Genomic DNA, 21,797 nt, shown 5'->3' on the forward strand with positions numbered 1-21,797 from the left:
TATATATTCACAAATGATTTTAATTTGAAACTCGAACTTGAGACCTTAAAATTCTGAAGATAGACTTTAATAGAATTGTTTATACTTGATTGACTTGCATGGGCATGTGGAAAGATAGCTGACTTGATGGATGAGAAACACTAATTAGAGATGCAAACAAGTTTTAACCAAGCAAGATCCAAGAAAAACAAATTAAAAGCTGCTGGGTTTGCTTAAATAAAGAGACTTTAATGCAAATGTTCTGGATCCCAAGGGCAGTTTCGTTGGATTCATCAGCAATGTCGCTCAATATCTGAGTGCTATTGTAACGTTCTTGTCTTGTGGCTCATGACGGAAAGTAATCTTCAGGATCTGATGGGAGCAGATAATCAGTTGATTACCCACATGCTAAGAGAACTTATTAGAAAAGGTAGAGAGAGTAGTCACGTTAAATCCTTTGAACTTTCATGTTAACATAATTATGCATATTTATTTTTGTTAAAAATTTATTGACTTTTGACGAAGGATGATGATATATATGCCACTCTGCCTACAAAACGTGGCATTCTTGTCTACTTGATCCAACTCATGCGCCTCGAACCTTGGATTGATTGTTTGAGCTTCGACCTCAAAAGCATCAATAGGTTTGAATTTCATACATGCGCACCAGTCCTTTTGTTGACCTTTCAATCTGTTCACTTCGAAATGAACGCTATGTTTGGGAAAGGGAGAAAGCTTTGGGGGAAGAAAGTTGGTATAAGATAGGAAAGAGGATGGTGAAGTGATCCGTTGTGGAGAAAATACGAACGAGGGATTACTTATTTCTTTTTCTTTTATGGGAAATTTTTATTTATAAATTTAAAATATAAATATATACTATTCATTATAAAAATCAATGTTAAACTGTTCAACTTTCTAACTCGAATGGAAATCTTCCATTGTATACTGATTTCCATTTCATTTCAGCTGCTATGAGTTCTGTTCATTAATTTATCACTGCTGTTGCTTCCACTGTATCTTAATTCATTCTGAGTTGAAGGATTTTGGGATCTGCGGCCTTGCATTGGGTTCTTTCAAGAGTTACATTATTTTTTTGAATTACATTTTGTATTTAAGGCCTTAAATTAGCATCTGAATACAATATAAAGAGTAAAATTTTAAGAGTGTTTGTGAGCTAATTACACAGTAAAACCTGGTTCCTTTTAAGTTTTGCTACATAATCAGCCAAAACATTAGCTTTTTTATTATTATATTGTTAATTTTTTATCCAATTTTATGAGTCTTGCCAGATCAGGCCATACTCCAATTCAGTAACTTATAATTAAAATCAAACTAAAAAATTAAGTCAAAATTAAATTGATTAAAAAATTTCAAGAATCATATTTAATTAAAACCAAACAAAATAAGATGAGAATTAAAATCAAAATTAAAAGAGATCTTCCAGTCTGATTCTAGTTTCTCTAAACCTTAAACCGAAACCAACTCAGATTGATTTGGTGATCACCCCTAGGTCTTGCCTTTTAATTGGTTGTAGTGTCAGTTGGATCAATTAATAAGAAACCTACCTAGCACCTATTTAATTTAGATGTTGTAAGCAACTAATGATTTATATTAGTTAATAGTTAAGATAGTTAATTTATGTTAAGTATTTGATAAAATTTTATTTAATTAATATTTAAAATAATAATAAAAGTTTATTATATTATATTTATTTTATTATTAAAATAAATAAATAAAAATTAAATAAGATAATGAAATATGAGTAACATATACATATCCACACTTTTACAAGTTTAAAATAATTATTGGATATGAAATTTCCACCGGCTACCCAAATTTGTAATCAAACATCCCTTAAGCAATGACCAATTCTATTCAGATCATTACTGTGATATTATTTTTATTAAATAAATACTTTAATTAGTTTTTAAAAGTTAAATCAATCACTTTCTGAAAAAAAGTTTTTTTTAAAGCACTAAAAAAGAACTGATTTATAGACAGATTCGATTCTAAAAATAGAACTATAGGAAGATCATCAATTAAAATCTCATTAAAGCGCTTCAACAGAGCCATTAAACTGGTCACATGACAGGAAACCTGCAACCAAATCAAATGAAGAAGAAATCTCACCATGGTTACAATCTCAACATCTTCTTCATTCCCCAACTCCAAGATTTTACAACATTTCATCAACTTTCCACGGGACTACAATTACCCTTGGTAATTAATGATGATACTAAGCAAGAAAGAAACATTAGCTAATAAGTGCTAATAATTACTGCAACAACCACTCCACTCAACACAACGCTATTATATATTCATTTTCTGGTTTGTTTAAACGATGATGAAGCCTTCCTGCGAGGGATACACTTGCCTCTTCCTGCTTTCTCTTTAATGTCCTCCTGCACTACTTCTTCCAGCCCGTTCTTCGTGCTCCTGATCAATCAGGATTACAAGTTAATTATAGTTGATGAAAAAATTCACATAAATAATGAAAAATTAAAATATAAATTTATTAATTGGGTGTATCAAGGTGGGACTATTTTTCTACAAAGGAATATATTATTTCACCACCAAAATCCAGGATGTGAGGGCCTACTTGACATGGGTGGTCAATATGCAACAGTAAGAATCAAGAAAAATCCAGGTTCAGTCCAATAGAATCATCACTTACCTTTCTTCATTATATGAGTTTGATCGCTTCAACCCTGGCTCCGCAGCAACTCGGTTCTCACTCATAGATTCAACAATGCTGCCGCTAAAATATTCCTTCTCTTCCGCCTGTAAATTTCCAAACCTAGGATTCTCAGACATGTATTTGATTATCATATCCTCCTCAGCAACCTTTAATGCACTTTTACACAATACTCCTTTGTGGAGATCGCTTTCGCTCCTTTTAACTACATTGATGCTGTTCGTCTTTGCTGATTGCTTTAAACTCGGTGCATTACCCTTTGCTTTAGCCACAGCTAAGTTTCCACACGAAATGAGTTGGAGCAGGACCGAGTTCCGAGGCACTCCTGAGACGGGGGCAATTGGGTCACCATCTTCAAATCGTTTAGAAGTGGTGTTGGTGGAGTTTTGGTGGGTTTTATCTGCTGAGAGTATTATTGAGGATGTTGACGGCGGGGACGAGCCGTGGTGAGTTGACTCACAGGTGGGGATTTTTGGAGGTTGCTCTTCGAGCTCGTCTGTTGATACGCCTCTAGAACAACGAGAGTGGGGCGTTGTGGAGGTTGTGTAGCAGCTTGTTTTCTCTTCATCTTCATACTCTTCTTGTGATTCTTGTTCTTGTTCTTCTTCATCTTCTTCATAATCTTCGAATTCGAACTTGGTGTTGTGCGTTTCTTCTAGCTGTTTGGTTTGACACGGAGCCTGCTGCTGTTTTCCCTTTGCATGGAGAATGGGTTCTTGAATTAGTGGTCTATTATTGGTTACCTGAAGCTGTTGGAACCTTTCTGCAAAAGAAAGAAATAATTGACGGTCCCAATTAGAAGAACTGTACTTAATCAATTAATAATGGGGACTGACCAGAACATCCTTCAACCAGCTCAGACCCTTTGAGTACATACTCAGCTCCATCTGATGGATGGATGATATCATTCTCTGCTAAGTCATTCCACACATAGCCATTCTTGTAGCTCCTGCGAAAACCAGTTAATTGGCTCAACAAGATAACAGACATATAATTAGTGGGTTAATCATATATACACGAACCTTTTGCAAGACCATGAGTATAGAGAAGGCATGCCTTTGCCTCTAAGGGCCGTGAGCCGATCCATAACATCTAAGAAATCAAGATATAAGAAGAGCAAAATTTGAGTCGAAAAATGGGAATTAGCGATCAAGAATTAAATTTTGTTTTACCTCTCAAACGAAGATGTTGATTGGCCAAATGGGTAACTTCCATGTAATGAGGATGTTCAAGCTGCCCATTTCTAGAGAGATAGTAAACAACTTGAACCTTTTTGATGGGTTTGACCCTTGGCTGCACCTGCGCCTGCGTGCACACTTTGGCCCTGTCGGGACTGGTTTCTCTTTCTCTGGCTCTTCTAGATCGAACATCCATATTCTTTTCTATTAACTGGAACTCAAAGACGCTTCTGCTTTATATTTTAGCAGAGCAGATCTAGATTACAGGGGAAAAGTGAAAACGAAAGGTGCGTGAGCCATCAAAAGGCGCAAAAAATGCATAAGCTGGTAAAAGACTTAAACTTTGGATGCTTTCGATCAGATTACGTACCACTAGTGTAGGAAATGCAGAGAGAGAGAAGAAGAGAATGTTTAAGTGTAGGGTCATGATCGATCACTGTTTATGTTATGAATTTATCTTGACTTTGGCTTCGCAAGCTCGGGGGGGGAGAGGGGGGGAGAGGGAAGGGAAAAGAAAAGAAAGGTGATAAATCAGATGGATCAGCAAGCCAGTGCCCTATAGGCAGTAGCTGATACAGCCTTTTGACAGCACTAGATATTTAGGACGTTTCCTACTTTCAATATATATATGCCTTTATTGCATGGCCCGTGTTCTGAAAATGAAATGGCAACGACTTCGCGATTGAATTATGAAAGAGCCCTGCCCCTGCCAAAACCAAAACCTCTGAATTTTAGTTGTATTTTCGATTATTATTCAGATTTTCCTATGTATATATGTTGTTTGTTAGATTGAAATTAATTTGGCAGGTGAACAAATTTCAAGAAAAAGAAAAGAAAAAAGATGGGTAGTCTTGATGATTTCACATGGCTTGCTAGTTGGTAGTCCAAAAAGATTCGCCTGCAACCCTATAGTAGTATATGGTACTGGTAAGTAAAGCAATTTAAAGCCACAGTAAACCAAAGGCTACCCATATCAACTGCCTCTTATCTTCTCTTTTCATTTTTTTCAAGAGAACAATCGTGGACCCACCTTTCATCATCTCAATCTGATTGGTTAACATTATGACCCAGAATTCCTTCATTTTACCTACAACAAAAAGTTTCACCCGTTGACCTTTTCCCTTTCCATTTCCACCTCAACCTTTCATCATATGCTGGCTTGCCCATGCCTCTTTTTTGATGGAGTGTCGTAGAGATAATATTATGAGTTTTTAAAGTATGGAGTAATTTATTTGAAAGTAAATTTTTTTAAAGTTAGAGTCATTCTCATTTTTTTAAAAAAATTATTTTGAAAGTAAAACGTTTAGCAAGTGAGTTTGATCTCTAAATTCTCTCTTTTTTTTCTATTTTTTTACGTTTTTTTTATTATTAATGAGCATTTTTATCGATATTGCCTTTATCTTTTTTGTATATATTTTTATATTTATTTTATATATTTTTTTAATAATTTTATATCTATATCCTTTTAAAATATATATGTATTTATTCTCAAATTATTTGAGTTTTTATCTTCTAATTTGAAAGGATTTATTGTCCTATCTTTTATAAGAATTTAGTATTTTTACTTTCATAAAGATTTATTGTTTCCTACATTATGATGATTTTTATTTTTTATCATGAAGTTGTTAAGTGTCATATTTTATTATTTAAGTAGAAGTGTAATAATAAAAAATATAAATTTTTTCTTTATAAAAATATAAAAGTTTAATGATTTCTAGATTGTGTTTGTAAAAATATCATAAAGTTGTATAATGACAAATTATTATCGAGTAGAGCATACTTTTTGTTGAACAGTCAACTCAAATTTTCTATCAATAAGATTAAATCCTTTAATTAAGACATTTACTATTATATTTAATTTATATAAAATAATTTTTTTAAAATTTTTTTATATAAAATTATAATAGTATGAAATTTGGTACTTCATGTCTCTAAATCTTTTAATTTCTAAAAAATAATTTAGAAAGTGTAGAATTTAAAACTTTTTAAAACTTTTTTTTTAATATATTAGATAAACAAATAAAAATATAAATTACGATTAAATATTTTATCTTATCCTTCATCACCTTATTTTACTTTATCTTATTTAAAAAAAAAACTTACATTATTTATATAAATCTAAATCCATTTTATTGTTTAAAAATATTCATACTAAAATTAGTATATGTATCAAGATTTATTTTCTTAGTGTTTATAAAAATTATTATTTAAACTCATCCGGCCATAAATTAAAACATATAATATATAATCAAATTCATTTATTTTATAAAAAAAATCCGTTTTTTGAAGAGAAAGGAACAAAACAAACACAGCACAAGGTAACAACAAGCCTAGGCGTAAACATCCCAACAGAATCAGCTAAGGGCATAGGACCAAGCTCAGGCGAAGGAGAGTCATAACAGGTTACACCCAAAGGGTAGTCATGAGCCAATCCAACAAGACGATCTGCACATCGGTTGGCCTCTCAATAGGCATGCTGAAAGAGGACACTCTAGTTGCGAAGACATCAACTCTCTTACAGTAGAAATAAGAAAACCATAGATACTCCACGCAGCATTAGAGCCTAGAACAGCGGCAACAGCCGCTTGACTATCTACTTCCATAACAACAAACTTGAAATCAAGATTCCATGAAATAGAGAAGCCATGATAAATGCCCCACAACTCAGCCCCAAAGACATCGTATGATCCAAGATTGCACATGAAGCCCGATAACCATTTACCAGCAGAATCACAAAACAAACCTCCAGTAGTTCTCTTAAGGTTTCGCATACTGCCATTGTATTAAGTTTGATCCATCCTTGGGGAAGGGGATCCCAACCAATCAAATGAACATGACGAGCCTTGGGAATGGACTGAAAGGAACTCCTGTGTTGGGCTTCGGCTACTTCATCCAATTTGGCAAGGATAAAATCAATTGAGAATCTAGGAGGGTCATGATAACTAAAAACATGGCCATTCATTCACTTCCCCAGTCACATGATAGTCAGACCAAACACTAAACTTCAACGACTGGCTAAACAAAAAGACCTAAAAGCAAGATTGGAAAACACCCAATCCTTGATATTACCATCAAAGAAGATTTGCTAAAAAGAATGACCAATTAAACCCATCCAAATAGCAGCAAGGCAATCACAAAGAACATGAATCACATCTTTAATACGACTGCCACAAACTGAACAGCTAGCATCAGTGGTCAACCTCCTAATACAATATTAAGAGTTGGAAAGAAGATAGCCAAATAAATTTAATGCTATATATAATACAGTAGCTGCTTTTTATTAACTCTGAATGTTTATTAATATTTGAAAAAAAATACACACGTCTATTTAAAAAAAAATGTGAAAAATGAGAGAGTTTCAGCTTTTAATATGTATCTGAACCCGATGGAACAAACAATGTATAATACAGTAGTTGGTTTTCCAGCAGAAATTACAACCATTAGCACGAATGTTTCCATGGACACCCTTTTGACTCTGTCTGTGTGCCTCATCTAAAACGACATAAGTTTAACTTAAAAGCAATGTCAGTCGAAGTGAATTTTTTAAAGCAAAAATCAAAAGCTGAAAATAAATTGAACACCTCGTTGCTGCTGTTAAAAAAAGAAAAGAAAAAATCTTCATTAAATTAAAAGTAGATGATCTCGTACACAAAAGCAGAAAAATGAGTTATTTAGTCTTTTAATTTTATAATATATTATAATTTAATTATTATAATTTTAATATTTATAATAATTTTATAAAAAGATAAAATTATTTTATATGTTAAAATTATAAAGATTAAAATGTAATATTGTATAAAATTTAAAAATTAAATAATTAATTTTTAAAAATTTAAAAATTGAAGTATAATTAAATAATTAATTTTTAAATTTTAAAGATTAAAAAGTAATAAAGGGCAACATTCAGATATCAAATTATAAATTCCCCCATATATTTGGATCCATAAACCCTAAATTTTTCCGGATGTGAAAGGCTGAGCATTGTCCACCATGTCTACGAGTAAATGAAGCCTTAATAAGAGTTGACCGTTTTGATGGACTGACACAGACTGCTTCTTACTGTTAGGGGTCGCAGGTCTCGTCCTAAAGGGTAACTTTAGGAGGCTCCGTCCGTGTCAGCGTAGGCTTCCCTCCAGTGATAATTATTAATAAAATTTAAATTATTTGTTTATTTACAGAAAAATAAAATTATTTCAAATCTTCGCCCAAAAATTTTAATTATTAATTTCTGTTCAACTGCAATGCTTTAAAAAATTATTTATATATACATATAATATAATTATACAGTAAATAGATTTTATTAAATATAATTGTTAAAATTAATAAATATTCATCCAACATGCTGGTTAACCAAACAGGGCCTTAATGCAGCTTTTTATTCTGAAGTGAATGTTGATATTATACAATACACACGGCCTATCTCTACCAAAAAAAAAAAAGGCCTTGCTAACAAGGCCTCATGCAGGGTGATTATGGTTCAAGTTTGCTGTGGTTTGGTTTGTGGGCTCGCTTGATCAACCTTTCACAGGCTGCCCTTTCCTTCAAAGGCCTTAAGCAATCCACATATGCTGCGCAATGGTCATGGTCTAGTCTATCCTTGACCATTAAAGAACATGAATTTCATTAAACAGAGAAGCTCTATCACCATGAAGAATGTAGCTAGAAAGTGCACCACCGCTGCGGTTTGGAACTAAAATCTTATTTTTTGAGTGATGTAAAAAGAAAAAAAAAGGAAATCTTGATACTTAATATTGTACAAAAACATGAACTTCCAGCAAAATCTTTGGCCATTTTTATCTGATTACTTGGGAGAGGAGGGAAAATAGGAGAAAATGAGCAAAACATGAATTTCCTTGCTCCAAGATTGCAGTCCTTCCGATCACTCAAGCAAATAGCTCTGCCATTAAGGACTAGCTCATATAAAACTTCAAGATGCATGTAATTTTTGAAATGGAATTGACTATCGAAATCAAGAGCATATATATATATATTTTTTAATTATAAAATTGCTAAAGAAAATATGGTTGTCCAATTCAATTGTCACAAAAGAATTTAAGCTACCAGATAGAAATAAATTTTGCACAGAAATCCAAGTCAATTGTCTTGTCAAATGCCAAATGTCATGTCATATTGGAGATGAATGCCACGGAAACGAGCTAAGGTGAACTGAAACCCTTGAATCCATTCTTCTTTTTGATAAAGCTGCTAGCTATGCCATTTCTTGTATATAAATTCTCATTTGTCAGAAAAGAGAGTGAAAGAAAAATGGGTTACCATTACCTTCTCTTTGTTTTTTACTTGTTTTCTTGTGTTTCCTCTGTTTCTTTTGCACAGCCATTTAAAGCTGCGAGTTTGGGGAACTGGCTTGTCATAGAAGGCTGGATGAAACCTTCCCTCTTTGATGATATCCCTAACAATGATCTTTTGGTAATTGTAGCTCCATCTTGGAGCTATCTTTTGGATTTTTTTTTTAAATTTAATTCTTGAAATATAATGAGTTTTACTGTATGATTTTGCAGGATGGAACCCAAATGCAATTCATGTCCACAAAGCTGCAAAAGTTTCTGTGCTCAGAAAATGGAGGTGGAAGCATTCTTGTAGCGAATCGCACCTCAGCCTTTGGCTGGGAAACTTTCAGAGTAAGTCTGTTACTGTATACTTTTAAAATGTTGGGCATGGACAATATTTAATGCAGTCCATTGATCTTTCATTGCAATTTCCATCACTTAGTTGTGGAGGATTAATGAGACATTTTTCAATTTGAGAGTGTTCAACAAGCAGTTTGTGGGTTTGGAAGGCGAAGGAAACCGAGTAACAGCAGTTTCAAATACAACAGGAAACCCACAAACATTTCAGATTATTAGGGATAATGGTGATCCTAATCGAGTTCCCCTCCAAGCACCTAATGGGCAATTCCTTCAGGTGTATTTCATCTTTTGGTGATATAAATGTTATTCATTTGCCACTGTCAGTGAATTAATACCTTAATGGAAACTACAATTTCATTTGAACTCCTGAAATTAGGATTTTTATATGTCAAATAAATGTTGTGAGTTGCAACCTACCATGAAGAGTTTATATTTGGTCTTCTTCAAAGAAGCATTGGTCTAGGTGATATTTTATCTCTTTCTTTGCAGAAAACAATATTTTAAAACAATCAATTAGAGATGGTCTCTAAACTCCAATGGACCTGGGTTTTTATTAGTTATTAAGAAGCAATCTTCGAGCCACTAGAGAATCAACAATCTTGGTCATTGTTCAATCCAGTATTCCTTAGTCAAGGCCAACTATTATTGATATCTTAGCCCATCAAATCAAATGTATCAAAATTTTGAGAAACAATTGTTACAAAATGGAAGGATTCTTAGCTTATCTTTGTAACCAGGCAGAGTCAGAAACGTTGGTGACTGCAGATTATGGAGGATCTGGTTGGGAAGACAGTAATCTATCCATCTTTAAAATGATCATTCTCACTGACAGGACCATACGTGGTGAATACCAAATTACAAATGGCTATGGCCCAGAAAAAGCTCGTCAGGTTTTGCAGGTAAAAATCAAACTTATAATATGATCAAGAAGAATACAAGTTTTTTGCAAGGCATTTTTTAACAAGCAGAGATATCATCCAAGTGGAGAAAGCATATATGACATGCAAATCTATATCCATCCCAGGCTCATTGGAGTTCTTATATAACTGATGAGGACTTTAGATTCATGTCTGCAAATGGTCTTAATGCTGTGAGAGTTCCAGTTGGATGGTGGATAGCTAGTGATCCCACACCAAAGCCTTTTGTGCATGGCTCCTTGAAAGTCTTAGACAATGCTTTTACATGGGCAGAGTAAGCACCAATGAATGAATCATTATGCTAATCTATCTCTGAGAAATTTATTTGATTAGAAATCCCATAAGTATAAACAAAGTTTTGGATTCATTTGGTCTGAATAAATTCAACATAAATCAGGCGGATACGATGTGTACTTTTTCATGATCAATTTAGAGTTCTACAATGGCCAACAATGTTCATTTCTGCGTTTAATGCATATTTATGCAGGAAGTATGGAATGAAGGTAATAGTTGATTTACATGCAATTCAAGCTTCACAAAATGGCAATGTGCTCAGCGGAACACGAGATGGATATCAGGAATGGGGAGATTCCAACATTCAGGATACTGTAGCTGTGATAGACTTCATTGCAGCAAGGTATAAGAATATGAGATGTTCTGAGTGTATCTTACATATTAGATTAATTGTTAATCTTCTTCAATTCAATTATGTCATGGAATATGGACCATCCGAGAATTTAATTCAAAATCGTTTAGAATGGAGAAAGAGAATTCATGTAGAATGGGATAAAGGCTTAATTGAGTTGAGTTCAATAGTCTAATATAGACTTTACTTCAAAGCAGATATGCAAAGAATCCAAGTCTTGCAGCAATTGAGTTGATGAATGAACCTATGGCCCCAGGCATCAATTTAGACACCCTCAAAAAGTATTATCAAGCAGGTTATCATGCTGTAAGGAAGTACACCCAAAGTGCTTATATGATCCTTTCAAGCAGGCTAGGACCTGCAGATGCGAAGGAGCTGCTATCATATGCTAGTCCCCTTAATCGGGTAGTCATTGATGTGCATTACTACAACCTGTTTTCAGATTCATTCAAAAGCATGAATCCACAACAGAACATTGATTACATCTATAATCAGCGGTCTGGTGATCTCAGTGCTGTGACCACTGCAAATGGTCCCGAGTTTTGTTGGTGAGTCTGAAGTCTTATGTTCAATTCTGCAATCATGACTATAGCTTCTGTTTTCCAGACAGACTCCTATGCTAACCAGTAACTACAAGTTCAATTCGAAGTCGAACGAGGTTGTATTTGTATCAAAATGGAATGATAAAAATTGTTTGCCTTGTAATGGATTTTTCAGGGGAATGGACTGGGGAATGGACTGGAGAATGGGCATTCAAGGAAGCAACAAAGAAAGATTATCAAAAATTTGCTAAAGCTCAACAGAAAGTTTATAGGCGTGCGACTTTTGGATGGGCATATTGGGCTTATAAGTGTGCAGAGCACAAATGGAGCCTCCGGTGGATGATCGAGAGCAACTATATAAAGCTTTAAATTTCGACCATGGCTAGTGGATACTTGTTTACTACTAACAACTGCCTTAAGAAATTATTAGGTGCAGTTGGTGTACATACATCATCTCTTATAATTATGTGTGATTCACTCTCCATATTATAGGGTCACTTTTTTGTAAGAGAGAGCACTCTCCTGATCTATCTAATAAATAATCCAACTGCCTTATGGTTCCTGCTATTCCACTACAATGATGTATATTTCATTTTCATTTGTCTTGTTAGTTTTCAAGGAATAAAGGCATGCCATACTATCTCTAGAGTGCACCAAGAGTATATACTCTCATCCACTTTCTACCATTTAAAATAAAATTATCTTTTTAGTGCTCTCGATATATTTTAGAATATATTATTTTAAATACAGTTAAAAAATTATTAGTTAGTGGTTTAGCTAAAACTCACATATGCTTTATTAATTTCAATTGTTATAATTAAATAATTAAAAAAATTTTGAACAGTATAAATTGAAAAATTATATTTTATTCTTTTTTAATTTTTTTTATTTAATCAGGTTATATTAATTGGTGAAATACAATTATTTAACATATAATTATTGCATGAAATACAAAATTTCGATAAAATTTGAGCAAGCATTTTAGTGGTTATTTTCTATAACTTGAGCAAACCAAACAAATTAAGAATCTTCAAAATCATATCCTAAGATTCTCCATTATTTGAACTTATTGGGCTTCAGGTTTGGGCTTTGGTGTTGGGGATTTTAGTCTTGGCCCTCAGCCCTCTCACCCAAGGTGACAACCTCTATATTTAAAAGGTATAGTACTTTAGCTTCAACAACCTTTGATGCCTTATTTTAATGATGAATTTAGCTTTGTAGATTTCTTTTTTTTTTTTTCCTTGTACTATTATCACAATTATTAATTAATGAAAAACCTCTTATAAAGTAGATGTACTTCTCAAAATCCATACCAGTTACAATTCAATTTGTACATTTAAATTTAAATTTATCGTAAATACACTTCAAAATTAAAAATATGCACAGTTCTTGAAATCTCAAATTGGATCAAAGAATTATATGGTGTCAAACTTATATTATTTATAATTTTTAAATATATTATACTTTCAATATATTATACATTTATATGCAATCAAAACTTTATATATATATATATATATATATATATATATATATATATATATATATATATATATATATATATATATATTATCTTTCATTTTTTTCATCTATTTTTTAATAATTTCAGTTATATATTTAATCCTTAAATATATATGTACTTTATAATTAAAATCATATAATTAAAAACATACTTAAAAGATATATATATATATATTTTTTAAAACAAAAAAATAAATTAAACTATAATTAAAATAACAAAAAATAAATTAAATTAAAATTAAAACATAAAAAATTATATTAAAATTTTGATTAATTTCAATTATTAAATAAACTCTGAATAAAATTGAAACCCCACGTCCCCACAGGGTGGGACGATGCAATGGATGGATTGGAGAGAGTGTCCTTTATGTAGCCATTTATAACACCTCTATCTCTTGTTGCTTTTAAGTCGGCATGGTTGGAAACATTCATTATTACACCTCCATTTTTGTGGAATTTTCTTAGTGGATCTCCCCTACACTTGTTCTATTTGAGTGTCATTCTATTCTCATCATGTCCCACCCATTTCACTATTATATATTATCCTTGCTCCCTCTTTTTCTATATATTTTTTAATAACTTTCATATTTATATATTTTTTAGAATATATTGATATTTATTCTTAATTTATTTGAGTTTTATTTTCTTCTTTGAGAGAATTTGCTATTTTCTTTTTGATGGATACTTTGCAAGTATACGGGTCATTCAAGTAGTAAAGAAAATATATCGTTCCACAGAGATTTGTTGTTTGAGTACTAAATTATAGAAGTCACGATTATTTTGGGTATTAATAATTTATACTAAAAATAGTGTAAGAGATGCAGCAAATTAAATTGAGAAAATAAGGAAATTATAATGAATTAAGTAATTAAAATTCTAAACACTATACTAATTTACTAAAATTTCAGCAAGTAATTAAATATTTAATTAATAAATGATAAAAATTAATTCTAGAGTTGAGGTTCATGAAGTAAATTTCATTGGACTTTGGATAAGCAAAACCAAGATTAAGGGAAATACAAATTTGAAAGAAGTTGATTCTGATTTCCTTTAATTTCTCTTTCAAGCAAACTAAAAAGTGTTTTAAAGGAAACTAAACCCCAATCCACCAAACACAAGCTAAAACATTATTCAAGTAATATTCACATTAACAATCACAGCACACCCAAATTCAACCTCCAAACTCAACATTAAAAATTCATGAACAAGGAATAAAATTTTACTGCAGACACTGTTCACATGACTAAATTTCTACAGAATTGTATCATGAAATTTTACAAAATATCCAATGGCAAATATGTCAATCTCAGTGCAATACATCAAAATTAATTACCCAAAAGGTAAAATCAAAAGCATGTTGCTATTGATTACCATGAAAGTTACTATATTTCTCATTAATTTCCTCAAAATTTTGAAACAAAAATGGCCTTCCACTCCACATATTGCTACAATCAGACATAAAGCTCAAATTAGTTCAGATTTAACTTTGTGAAGAACAACATGCACCATGAAAAACAAATATAAGGTTCAGCAACTTCCCAAACACTTATTCCTTCAATTCAACATACACATTTGCTTAAAAATCACCATTAGCCTGCAGTGAGAAATTTTAATGTCAAATTTGAGTTCAATGGGGTATAAAATGAAACAAAATAAAAGAAAAATTAAGTATAAGGAAAAATTTTGGGGTACCTCCCAAAAAGCACTAATTTTAGGTCATTAGCTTGACCCTCCTTAATTCAGTGAATTGGTGGATCATCAAAGAAATAACTTGTTCTCTTCTCAATTGGCTGGCCTGTATATAAGTCTTGAGCCTTTGACCATTAACTTTAAAAAGCCTAGAATTTTCACTCTAAATATCCACAACTCCATGGAGATAAACATTCACAACCATGAAAGGACCAGACCATCTTGATTTCAACTTCCCAGGAAAGAGTCTAAGTCTAGAATTATACAATAAAACTAGATCATACTCTTTAAACTCCTTTCTTTTAATATACTTATCATGCCAAAATCTAGTCCTTTCCTTAAAAATCCAAGCATTCTCATATGCATCCAACCTTATCTCTTCAAGTTCATTTAATTAAAGCAATCTTTTCTCTCCAACACCTTTTAAGTCAAAATTCAAAGTTCGGATTGCCCAATATGCTTTGTGTTCCAACTCAACCGGTAAATGACATGATTTCTCATAGACTAACTTAAAAGGTATAGTTCCAATGGGTGTCTTATAAACTGTCCTGTATACCCACAATGCATCATCTAGTCTCAATGACCAATCCTTCCTTGAATGATTAATAATTTTTTTCAAAATTCTCTTCAATTCCCTATTAGATACTTCATGTGATACCCCTTACCCGTCTACAGTGTAGCCGAGTAAAGCGTGCCACATTCGGTATCGGAGCATCCTATCTTATCCTGTCCTGTCCATTATTAATTTTAAATTTCATAGAAAATATGTGATAAATTTTTCTTTTATCACAATTTATTTCTGTGGATACCCGGGCAGAGCCTCCTCTATTTTATTAGTATCTGGCGGATTCCACTATTCATCTGTTAAAAACAATTTCAAGAGAATATATTTTTTATTCATTCATTCATATGGAAGTTTATATACAATAATTTACAATTTATTTAGAATAGCAAAATTGAATTACATATCTCAAAAAGATTTACATCATTTACTTCTATACAATAAACAAAATGCAAAACTAAATATACATGGGCCCTACCAAAACTACTCTACTAAGGTGACTAGCAGACACTGTCAGATCTGATCAAATCTCTGTCAGGGCATTACTGCTATGGCTGCTGCTGTGGCTGTGTTTGGTCTCCAGTACCTACGCAATGAAAAAACCAATGCGCTAAGTGAATTACTTAATGGTGCTTAACTTTAAAAGAAAAGTAACTATATAATTAAAATAATTATTCTATGCTTAATTTCATAAATTCTAAGTCAGTTATGAATTTTCTGCACTTTGGAAATAATTAAATTTAACAGTATCTTTTCTGTTCATTTCTCATATTTTCAGTCTTGGTTAATTTATAGCAGTGCTCAAGTAACCTATAACAGAGTATAAGGCTGGATACAAGAGAGTATACTGGTTTGACCTCCATATGTCTACTCTGTATACAACTGTCATGTCAGGCACAAGGCCAGCGAACAGGCTATCAAAGCAAGAAATGAAATTAGGCACAATGGCCAACGGGCAGGCATATAGCCTATAGAACAATCATATCAGACATATTTTGTCGATCAATAATTATTCATGTAGGCAGTACTGCTATCTATAATTTCTAATTGGTATACCAATCGATCCAAACTATATACATAAGCCTAGGTTTACTTTGGGCAATTAAGCATTATTACTTATTAGAAATTTCATGTCATTTGTAGTGGAAAAGTGAGTCCCACATACTTATTTCATGTAATTTAGTGTTTAGTAACTTATTAGAGTTAAACCCTACTGTAAATTTATTTGTCTTATGAACCTTTCTTTAGGTTCAGTTTTAATGTCTTGAATTTACCTATCAATTTGATTACTTTGTGGCCACTGTTTGGCCATACTTCCTTCATGGAAGTTGTTCTTCTATGTCTTTTCTTGTTTTCCCTTTTTGAATCATGTCATTTGGATTTCTGGAACTCAAGTTATGGTCAAATAATCATAACTGGTTCATTTCCTAATTTTGGATCCTTAACTAGGCAGATTTTGAAGTTACACTTTACCAATTTAATTGGACATGTTGCAGTCACTTTTAGGCTTAGTGTTCTTCATATAATTTGTTGCCCTATGTCATATGGTCACTCAAAATTTTGGATACTTAATCCTTGATAGATGATCCACTACAACATTTTCAGCTCCCTTTTTATCTTTAATTTGTAAATCAAACTCCTGTAACAATAGAACCCATCTTATCAGTCTTGACTTTGCTTCTTTTTTATTCATCAAATATCTTATGGCGGCATGGTCTGTATAGACAATCACTTTTGATCCAATCAGATATGACCTAAGCTTTTCCACAGCAAATATTATAGCTAAAAATTCCTTCTCAGTGGTGGAATAATTTACTTGAGCATCATTTAAAGTTTTGCTGGCATAATAAATTGCATAAGGCCTCTTCTCTTTTTTCTGACCAAGTATAGCTCCCACAACAAAGTCACTAGCATCACACATAACCTCAAATGGCAATGACTAATCCGGAGGTTGCATAATAGGGGCTATTGTTAGAGTTTCCTTCAACCTGTTAAAAGAATCAAAACAAGCTTAGTCAAAATTAAAAGGAACATCATGATTTAACAAATTTGTAAGAGGTTTAACAATTTTTGAAAAATCCTTTATAAATCACTGTAGAAACCAGCATGCCTAAGAAAACTTCTAATTCCCTTCACTGCAGTTGGTGGAGGCGTCTTCTCAATCACTTCTACTTTGGGCTTGTCCGCTTCAATTCCTCTATGTGATACCAAATATCCAAGAACAATGCTTTCTTGCACCATAAAATGACATTTCTCCTAATTTAGCACCAAATCTGTTTCTTCACATCTTTTAAGCACTTTAGAGAGGTTAGATAGACAATTATCAAAAGAAAAATCATATACAGAAAAATCATCCATAAAAACTTCCATAATTTCCTCAATAAAATCAGAGAAAATGACCATCATACACCTCTGAAAAGTAGCTGGTGCATTGCATAAGCCAAAAAACATTCTTCTATATGCAAACGTGCCATATGGACATGTGAATGTAGTTTTCTCTTGATCATTAGGATGTATTGGGATTTGGAAAAAATCAGAATACCCATCCAAATAATAAAAATATGAATATATTGCTAACCTCTCTAACATTTGATCAATAAAAGGTAAGGGAAAATGGTTTTTCCTAGTGGCACTATTAAGCTTCCTGTAATCTATGCACATCCTCCATCCTTTGACGATTCTAGTAGGTATCAACTCATTATTTTCATTTTTCACAACAGTCGCACCTCCTTTCTTAGGGACTACATGAACTGGGCTAACCCAACTACTGTCAGAAATAGGATAAATGATCCCAGCTTCAAGCAATTTCAATACTTCTTTCTTCACCACCTCTTTCATACTAGGATTCAACCTTCTTTGATGTTCTATGGTGGCTTTAAAATTATCCTCTAAAAGAATCCTATGCATGCACAAGGTAGGGTTTATACCATTGATATCATCAATGGTGTAACCAATAACTTTCCTATGTGCTCTTAACTCTCTCAACAATTTTTCAACTTATACATCACTCAGACTTGCACTAATAATGACAGGATAAGTTGAATTAGTTCCAAGAAAAGCATACCTTAATGTAGATGGAAGTGGTTTAAGGTTTACCTGTGGTGCTTCCTTCTCATTCAGCAAAGGTGGTTGTGCAACTTCATGTTTCAACTCTTCAACTCACAAAACTTGATCTCCTACAACTTCTTGAGTAGCTTCCAAAATTTGAGCAAAAGCTGCAACTTCAAGATTTTCATCCTTTTTTGTTTTGCTATGTACCAAACAATTCTCCAAAGGGTCCTCAGGATATCTTTTCCTAAATTCTTCTTCCACAATCTCATCAATAACATCCACCCTTAAACAAGGGTCAACTTCATGACATTTCTTCAAAGCTTGATTCAAATTAAATTCCACCTCCTCTTCTCTAACTTTTAATGTCAATCTACCATTCTTCACATCAATTATAGCCCCTGTTATGGCTAAAAATGGCCTTCCAAAAATGATAGGTATGTGAATATCCTTTTCTATTTCAAGAACCACAAAATCTACAGGAATAAAAAATTTTCCAACTTTTAAGGGTACATTCTCTAAAATTCCTACAGGATATTTGATAGATCTATCAGCTAGTTGCAAAGAAATGGTTGTTGGCTTCAATTCTCCAATCTTTAACTTTTCACAAATGGAGAGTGGCATCAAACTTACACTAGCTCCAAGATCACACAATGCCTTTTCAATACTTGTCTCTCCAATGTGACATGGAATAAAGAAACTCTCTGGATCCTTTAATTTCGGTGGGAGCTTATTCTGCAAGAGAACACTACACTCCTCTATTAATGCCACCGTTTCATAATCTTCTAATCTCCTCTTGTTTGACAAAATTTCTTTCAGAAACTTAGCATATAAGGGCATTTGAGAAATTACATCTGTAAATGGAATGTTGATGTATAACTTCTTCAAAACTTCTAAAAATTTCCCAAACTGCTTATCTAGCTTTGCTTTCTAAAACCTCTAAGGATATGGCAATGGTGGCTTGTATGGTGGTGGAGGCACATACTTTTCCTCTTCTTCTTTTTCAAATTCCGTCTTCTTGTTTGCTTCCTCATTAACTTCATCGTGATTTGAAGTAGATTCATTCTTGTCTTCATTTTTTTTCTTTTTTTTTTTTCTCTTCTACCTCATCTTTCTTTTCATCTCCCATAATTTTCCAACTTCTTAGGATCACTGCCTTGCAATGTTCTCTAGGATTTTCTTGTTGACTTGGAAGTTTTCCTTGTGTTTTGCTAGAAGAACTTGCTTGTTGAGCTATTTGGTTTTCCAACAACCTGTTATGAGTGGCAAGCTGATCTATCCTTGAAGTTAATTATTGAATCATTTCTCCTTATTTCTATTAAGCAGCTAAGAAATTCTCCATCATAGACTTTAAAATTGAATCTTGGTCTGAAGACTAAACTGGTGGTTGTGGAACAGGTGCATTTTGATTCCTTTGTGGTGGAAATCCAGGTGGTACTCTGTTTTGCTGAAAATTCTGTTGCTGCTACTGAAAATTAGGAGGTTGTTAATAATTCTACTGCTGCTGTCCTTGTTGACCTCCCCAAGAAAAGTTAGGGTGATTTCTCCACGCTGGATTATATGTAGCAGAAAAAGGATTATCAACTGGTTTCTGATTATAATTTCTAACAAAATCAACTTGCTCATTTCCAAATTCTTGCCTATAAGAAGGAAAATCATTGACACAATGCACATTTCCTACATCAACATCTTCTGCACGATTAGGTCCTCCAAATGAAGAATCAACCTTTATGCTTAACTTATCCATTTTTCTTGTTAAAGCATCAAATTTGGCATTGAACATACACATGGCATCTAACTCATATACACCAGCTAATGGCTTCTTCATTTCATTCCTTTCACAGTTCCATTGATAATTATTGTAAGCAATTTTATCCAATGCTGAATAAGCTTCATCTTCTGACTTCTCCATAAGATCCCCTCTTGAAGATGCATCAATTATACTTCTAATTGCTGGAGAAACACCATTGTAGAAATGTTGGACTAGCATCCATTTAGGGATTCCATGATGTGGACATCTCCTTTGAAGATCCTTGTATCTCTCCCAAGCTTCATAGAGACTCTCATCATCCCTTGGTCTGAAAGAAGTTAATTCATTTCTTAATTTTGTAGTCTTGCTAGGAGGAAAATAATGAGCCAAGAAAGCTTATGACAACTCATCCCAAGTAGTTATTGAACCCGAAGGTAATGAATGCAACCACTCCCTAGCACGATCCTTCAAAGAAAAAGGAAATAATATCAACCGGATGGCATCATTTAATACTCCATTTATCTTCAGCATGTCACTAATTTTAAGAAAATGTGCAAGGTGCACATGTGGACTCTTCGTAGGACCTCCCCCAAACTGTGATTGTTGAACCATTCGACAAAGTAAGGGCTTCAACTCAAAATTATTCGCTTCCACTCTAGGCCTTGTAATACTTGGTCTAAAATCTTCAAAACTAGGGAAAACATGATCCTTAATTGATCTGTTGTTGTTGTTTGCCATAGCTTTTTTCACTTGTTGCTCTTATTGTTGCTTTTGCTGTCTTTGAATTCTGAGTTCAGTTTTTCTTCTTTTAGACTCTGCTCTAAAAACTTTAGCTATCTTTTCAATCTCAGGATCAAAAAATAAATCAATTTCTGCACTTTTTGTTCTTCTCATATAAAAGATATGTTTCTGAAAAATCAAAATAAGAAAATCTCAAGGTAAAATGATATAGAAAAGAAATTAAAATAAAAAATAAAATGCCCAAATTAACCAAACAATAAATCATCTAATATCAAACAAAAATAAATCCCCAGCAATGGCGCCAAAAACTTGATGCTTACTCCGTAAGTATACGGGTCGTTCAAGTAGTAAAGAAAAGATATCGTCTCACAGAGATTTATTGTTTGAGTATCAAACTGTAAAAGTCACAATTATTTGGGCTATCAATAATTTGTGCCAAAAATAGAGTAAGAAATGCAGCAAATTAAATTGAGAAAATAAAAAAATTATAATGAATTAAGCAATTAAAATTCTAAGCACTATACTAATTTACTAAAATTTCAACAAGTAATTAAAGATTTAATTAATTAATGGTAAAAATTGATTCCAGAGTTGAGGTTCATGAAGTAAATTTCATTGGGATTTGGATAGGTAAAACTAAGATTAAGGGAAATACAAGTTTGAAGGAAGTTAATTCTGATTTCCTTTAATTTCTCTTTCAAGCAAACTAAAGAGTGTTTTAAAGGAAACTAAACCCCATTCTCATGCGATGTTTAATTACCCAAAACCCTTTAAGCACTTTAATCAACTTGAAATTCCTCTTAACCCACTAGTTTATTTCTAATATTAGGTGATTAAGTTCATTATCTTGATTATCTATCATAGATTTTCACCTCTCGGTC

The 21,797-nt window shown here is 32.7% G+C and overlaps 2 protein-coding genes and 1 non-coding gene across 3 annotated transcripts; 2 read left to right on the forward strand and 1 right to left on the reverse strand.

The window, feature by feature from the left end:
* Positions 1-2,011: 2,011 nt before the first annotated feature.
* LOC110663411 (protein SOSEKI 2) lies at positions 2,012-4,275 on the reverse strand. The gene is made up of 5 exons (XM_021822695.2): positions 3,847-4,275; positions 3,697-3,766; positions 3,511-3,623; positions 2,654-3,437; positions 2,012-2,415 (listed from the first exon to the last, which is right to left on the reverse strand). The coding sequence occupies exons 1-5, from the start codon at positions 4,046-4,048 to the stop codon at positions 2,298-2,300; spliced, it is 1,287 nt and encodes a 428-aa protein (XP_021678387.1). The 5' UTR covers positions 4,049-4,275; the 3' UTR covers positions 2,012-2,297.
* A 4,776-nt stretch (positions 4,276-9,051) lies between these two features.
* On the forward strand, positions 9,052-12,040 carry LOC110663416 (probable glucan 1,3-beta-glucosidase A). The gene is made up of 8 exons (XM_058150335.1): positions 9,052-9,279; positions 9,372-9,491; positions 9,583-9,774; positions 10,238-10,399; positions 10,525-10,691; positions 10,905-11,054; positions 11,261-11,607; positions 11,781-12,040. Exons 1-8 carry the CDS (start codon positions 9,064-9,066, stop codon positions 11,972-11,974), a joined length of 1,548 nt encoding a protein of 515 aa, XP_058006318.1. The 5' UTR covers positions 9,052-9,063; the 3' UTR covers positions 11,975-12,040.
* Positions 12,041-20,425: 8,385 nt separating this feature from the next.
* Positions 20,426-20,532, forward strand: LOC131181951 (small nucleolar RNA R71). The gene has a single exon (XR_009150421.1). It is a non-coding gene; the product is annotated as a small nucleolar RNA R71 (small nucleolar RNA).
* The last annotated feature ends 1,265 nt before the right edge of the window (positions 20,533-21,797 follow it).

The sequence above is a fragment of the Hevea brasiliensis genome, chromosome 7 (genome assembly GCF_030052815.1).
Source record: "Hevea brasiliensis isolate MT/VB/25A 57/8 chromosome 7, ASM3005281v1, whole genome shotgun sequence".
NCBI classification, from domain to species: domain Eukaryota; kingdom Viridiplantae; phylum Streptophyta; class Magnoliopsida; order Malpighiales; family Euphorbiaceae; genus Hevea; species Hevea brasiliensis.

What these genes read in the sequence shown, in the direction of transcription:
- LOC110663411 (XM_021822695.2), bottom strand. Translation starts at nt 4,048, where the DNA reads ATGGATGTTCGATCTAGAAGAGCCAGAGAAAGAGAAACCAGTCCCGAC. An exon ending in TCAACATCTTCGTTTGAGAG is followed by an intron (nt 3,767 to 3,846) that starts GTAAAACAAAAT and finishes TTGATTTCTTAG; the next exon opens with ATGTTATGGATCGGCTCACG. An exon ending in GCTGGTTGAAGGATGTTCTG is followed by an intron (nt 3,438 to 3,510) that starts GTCAGTCCCCAT and finishes TTTCTTTTGCAG; the next exon opens with AAAGGTTCCAACAGCTTCAG.
- LOC110663416 (XM_058150335.1), top strand. Translation starts at nt 9,064, where the DNA reads ATGCCATTTCTTGTATATAAATTCTCATTTGTCAGAAAAGAGAGTGAA. An exon ending in TTGGCTGGGAAACTTTCAGA is followed by an intron (nt 9,492 to 9,582) that starts GTAAGTCTGTTA and finishes TCCATCACTTAG; the next exon opens with TTGTGGAGGATTAATGAGAC. An exon ending in AAGCTCGTCAGGTTTTGCAG is followed by an intron (nt 10,400 to 10,524) that starts GTAAAAATCAAA and finishes TATCCATCCCAG; the next exon opens with GCTCATTGGAGTTCTTATAT.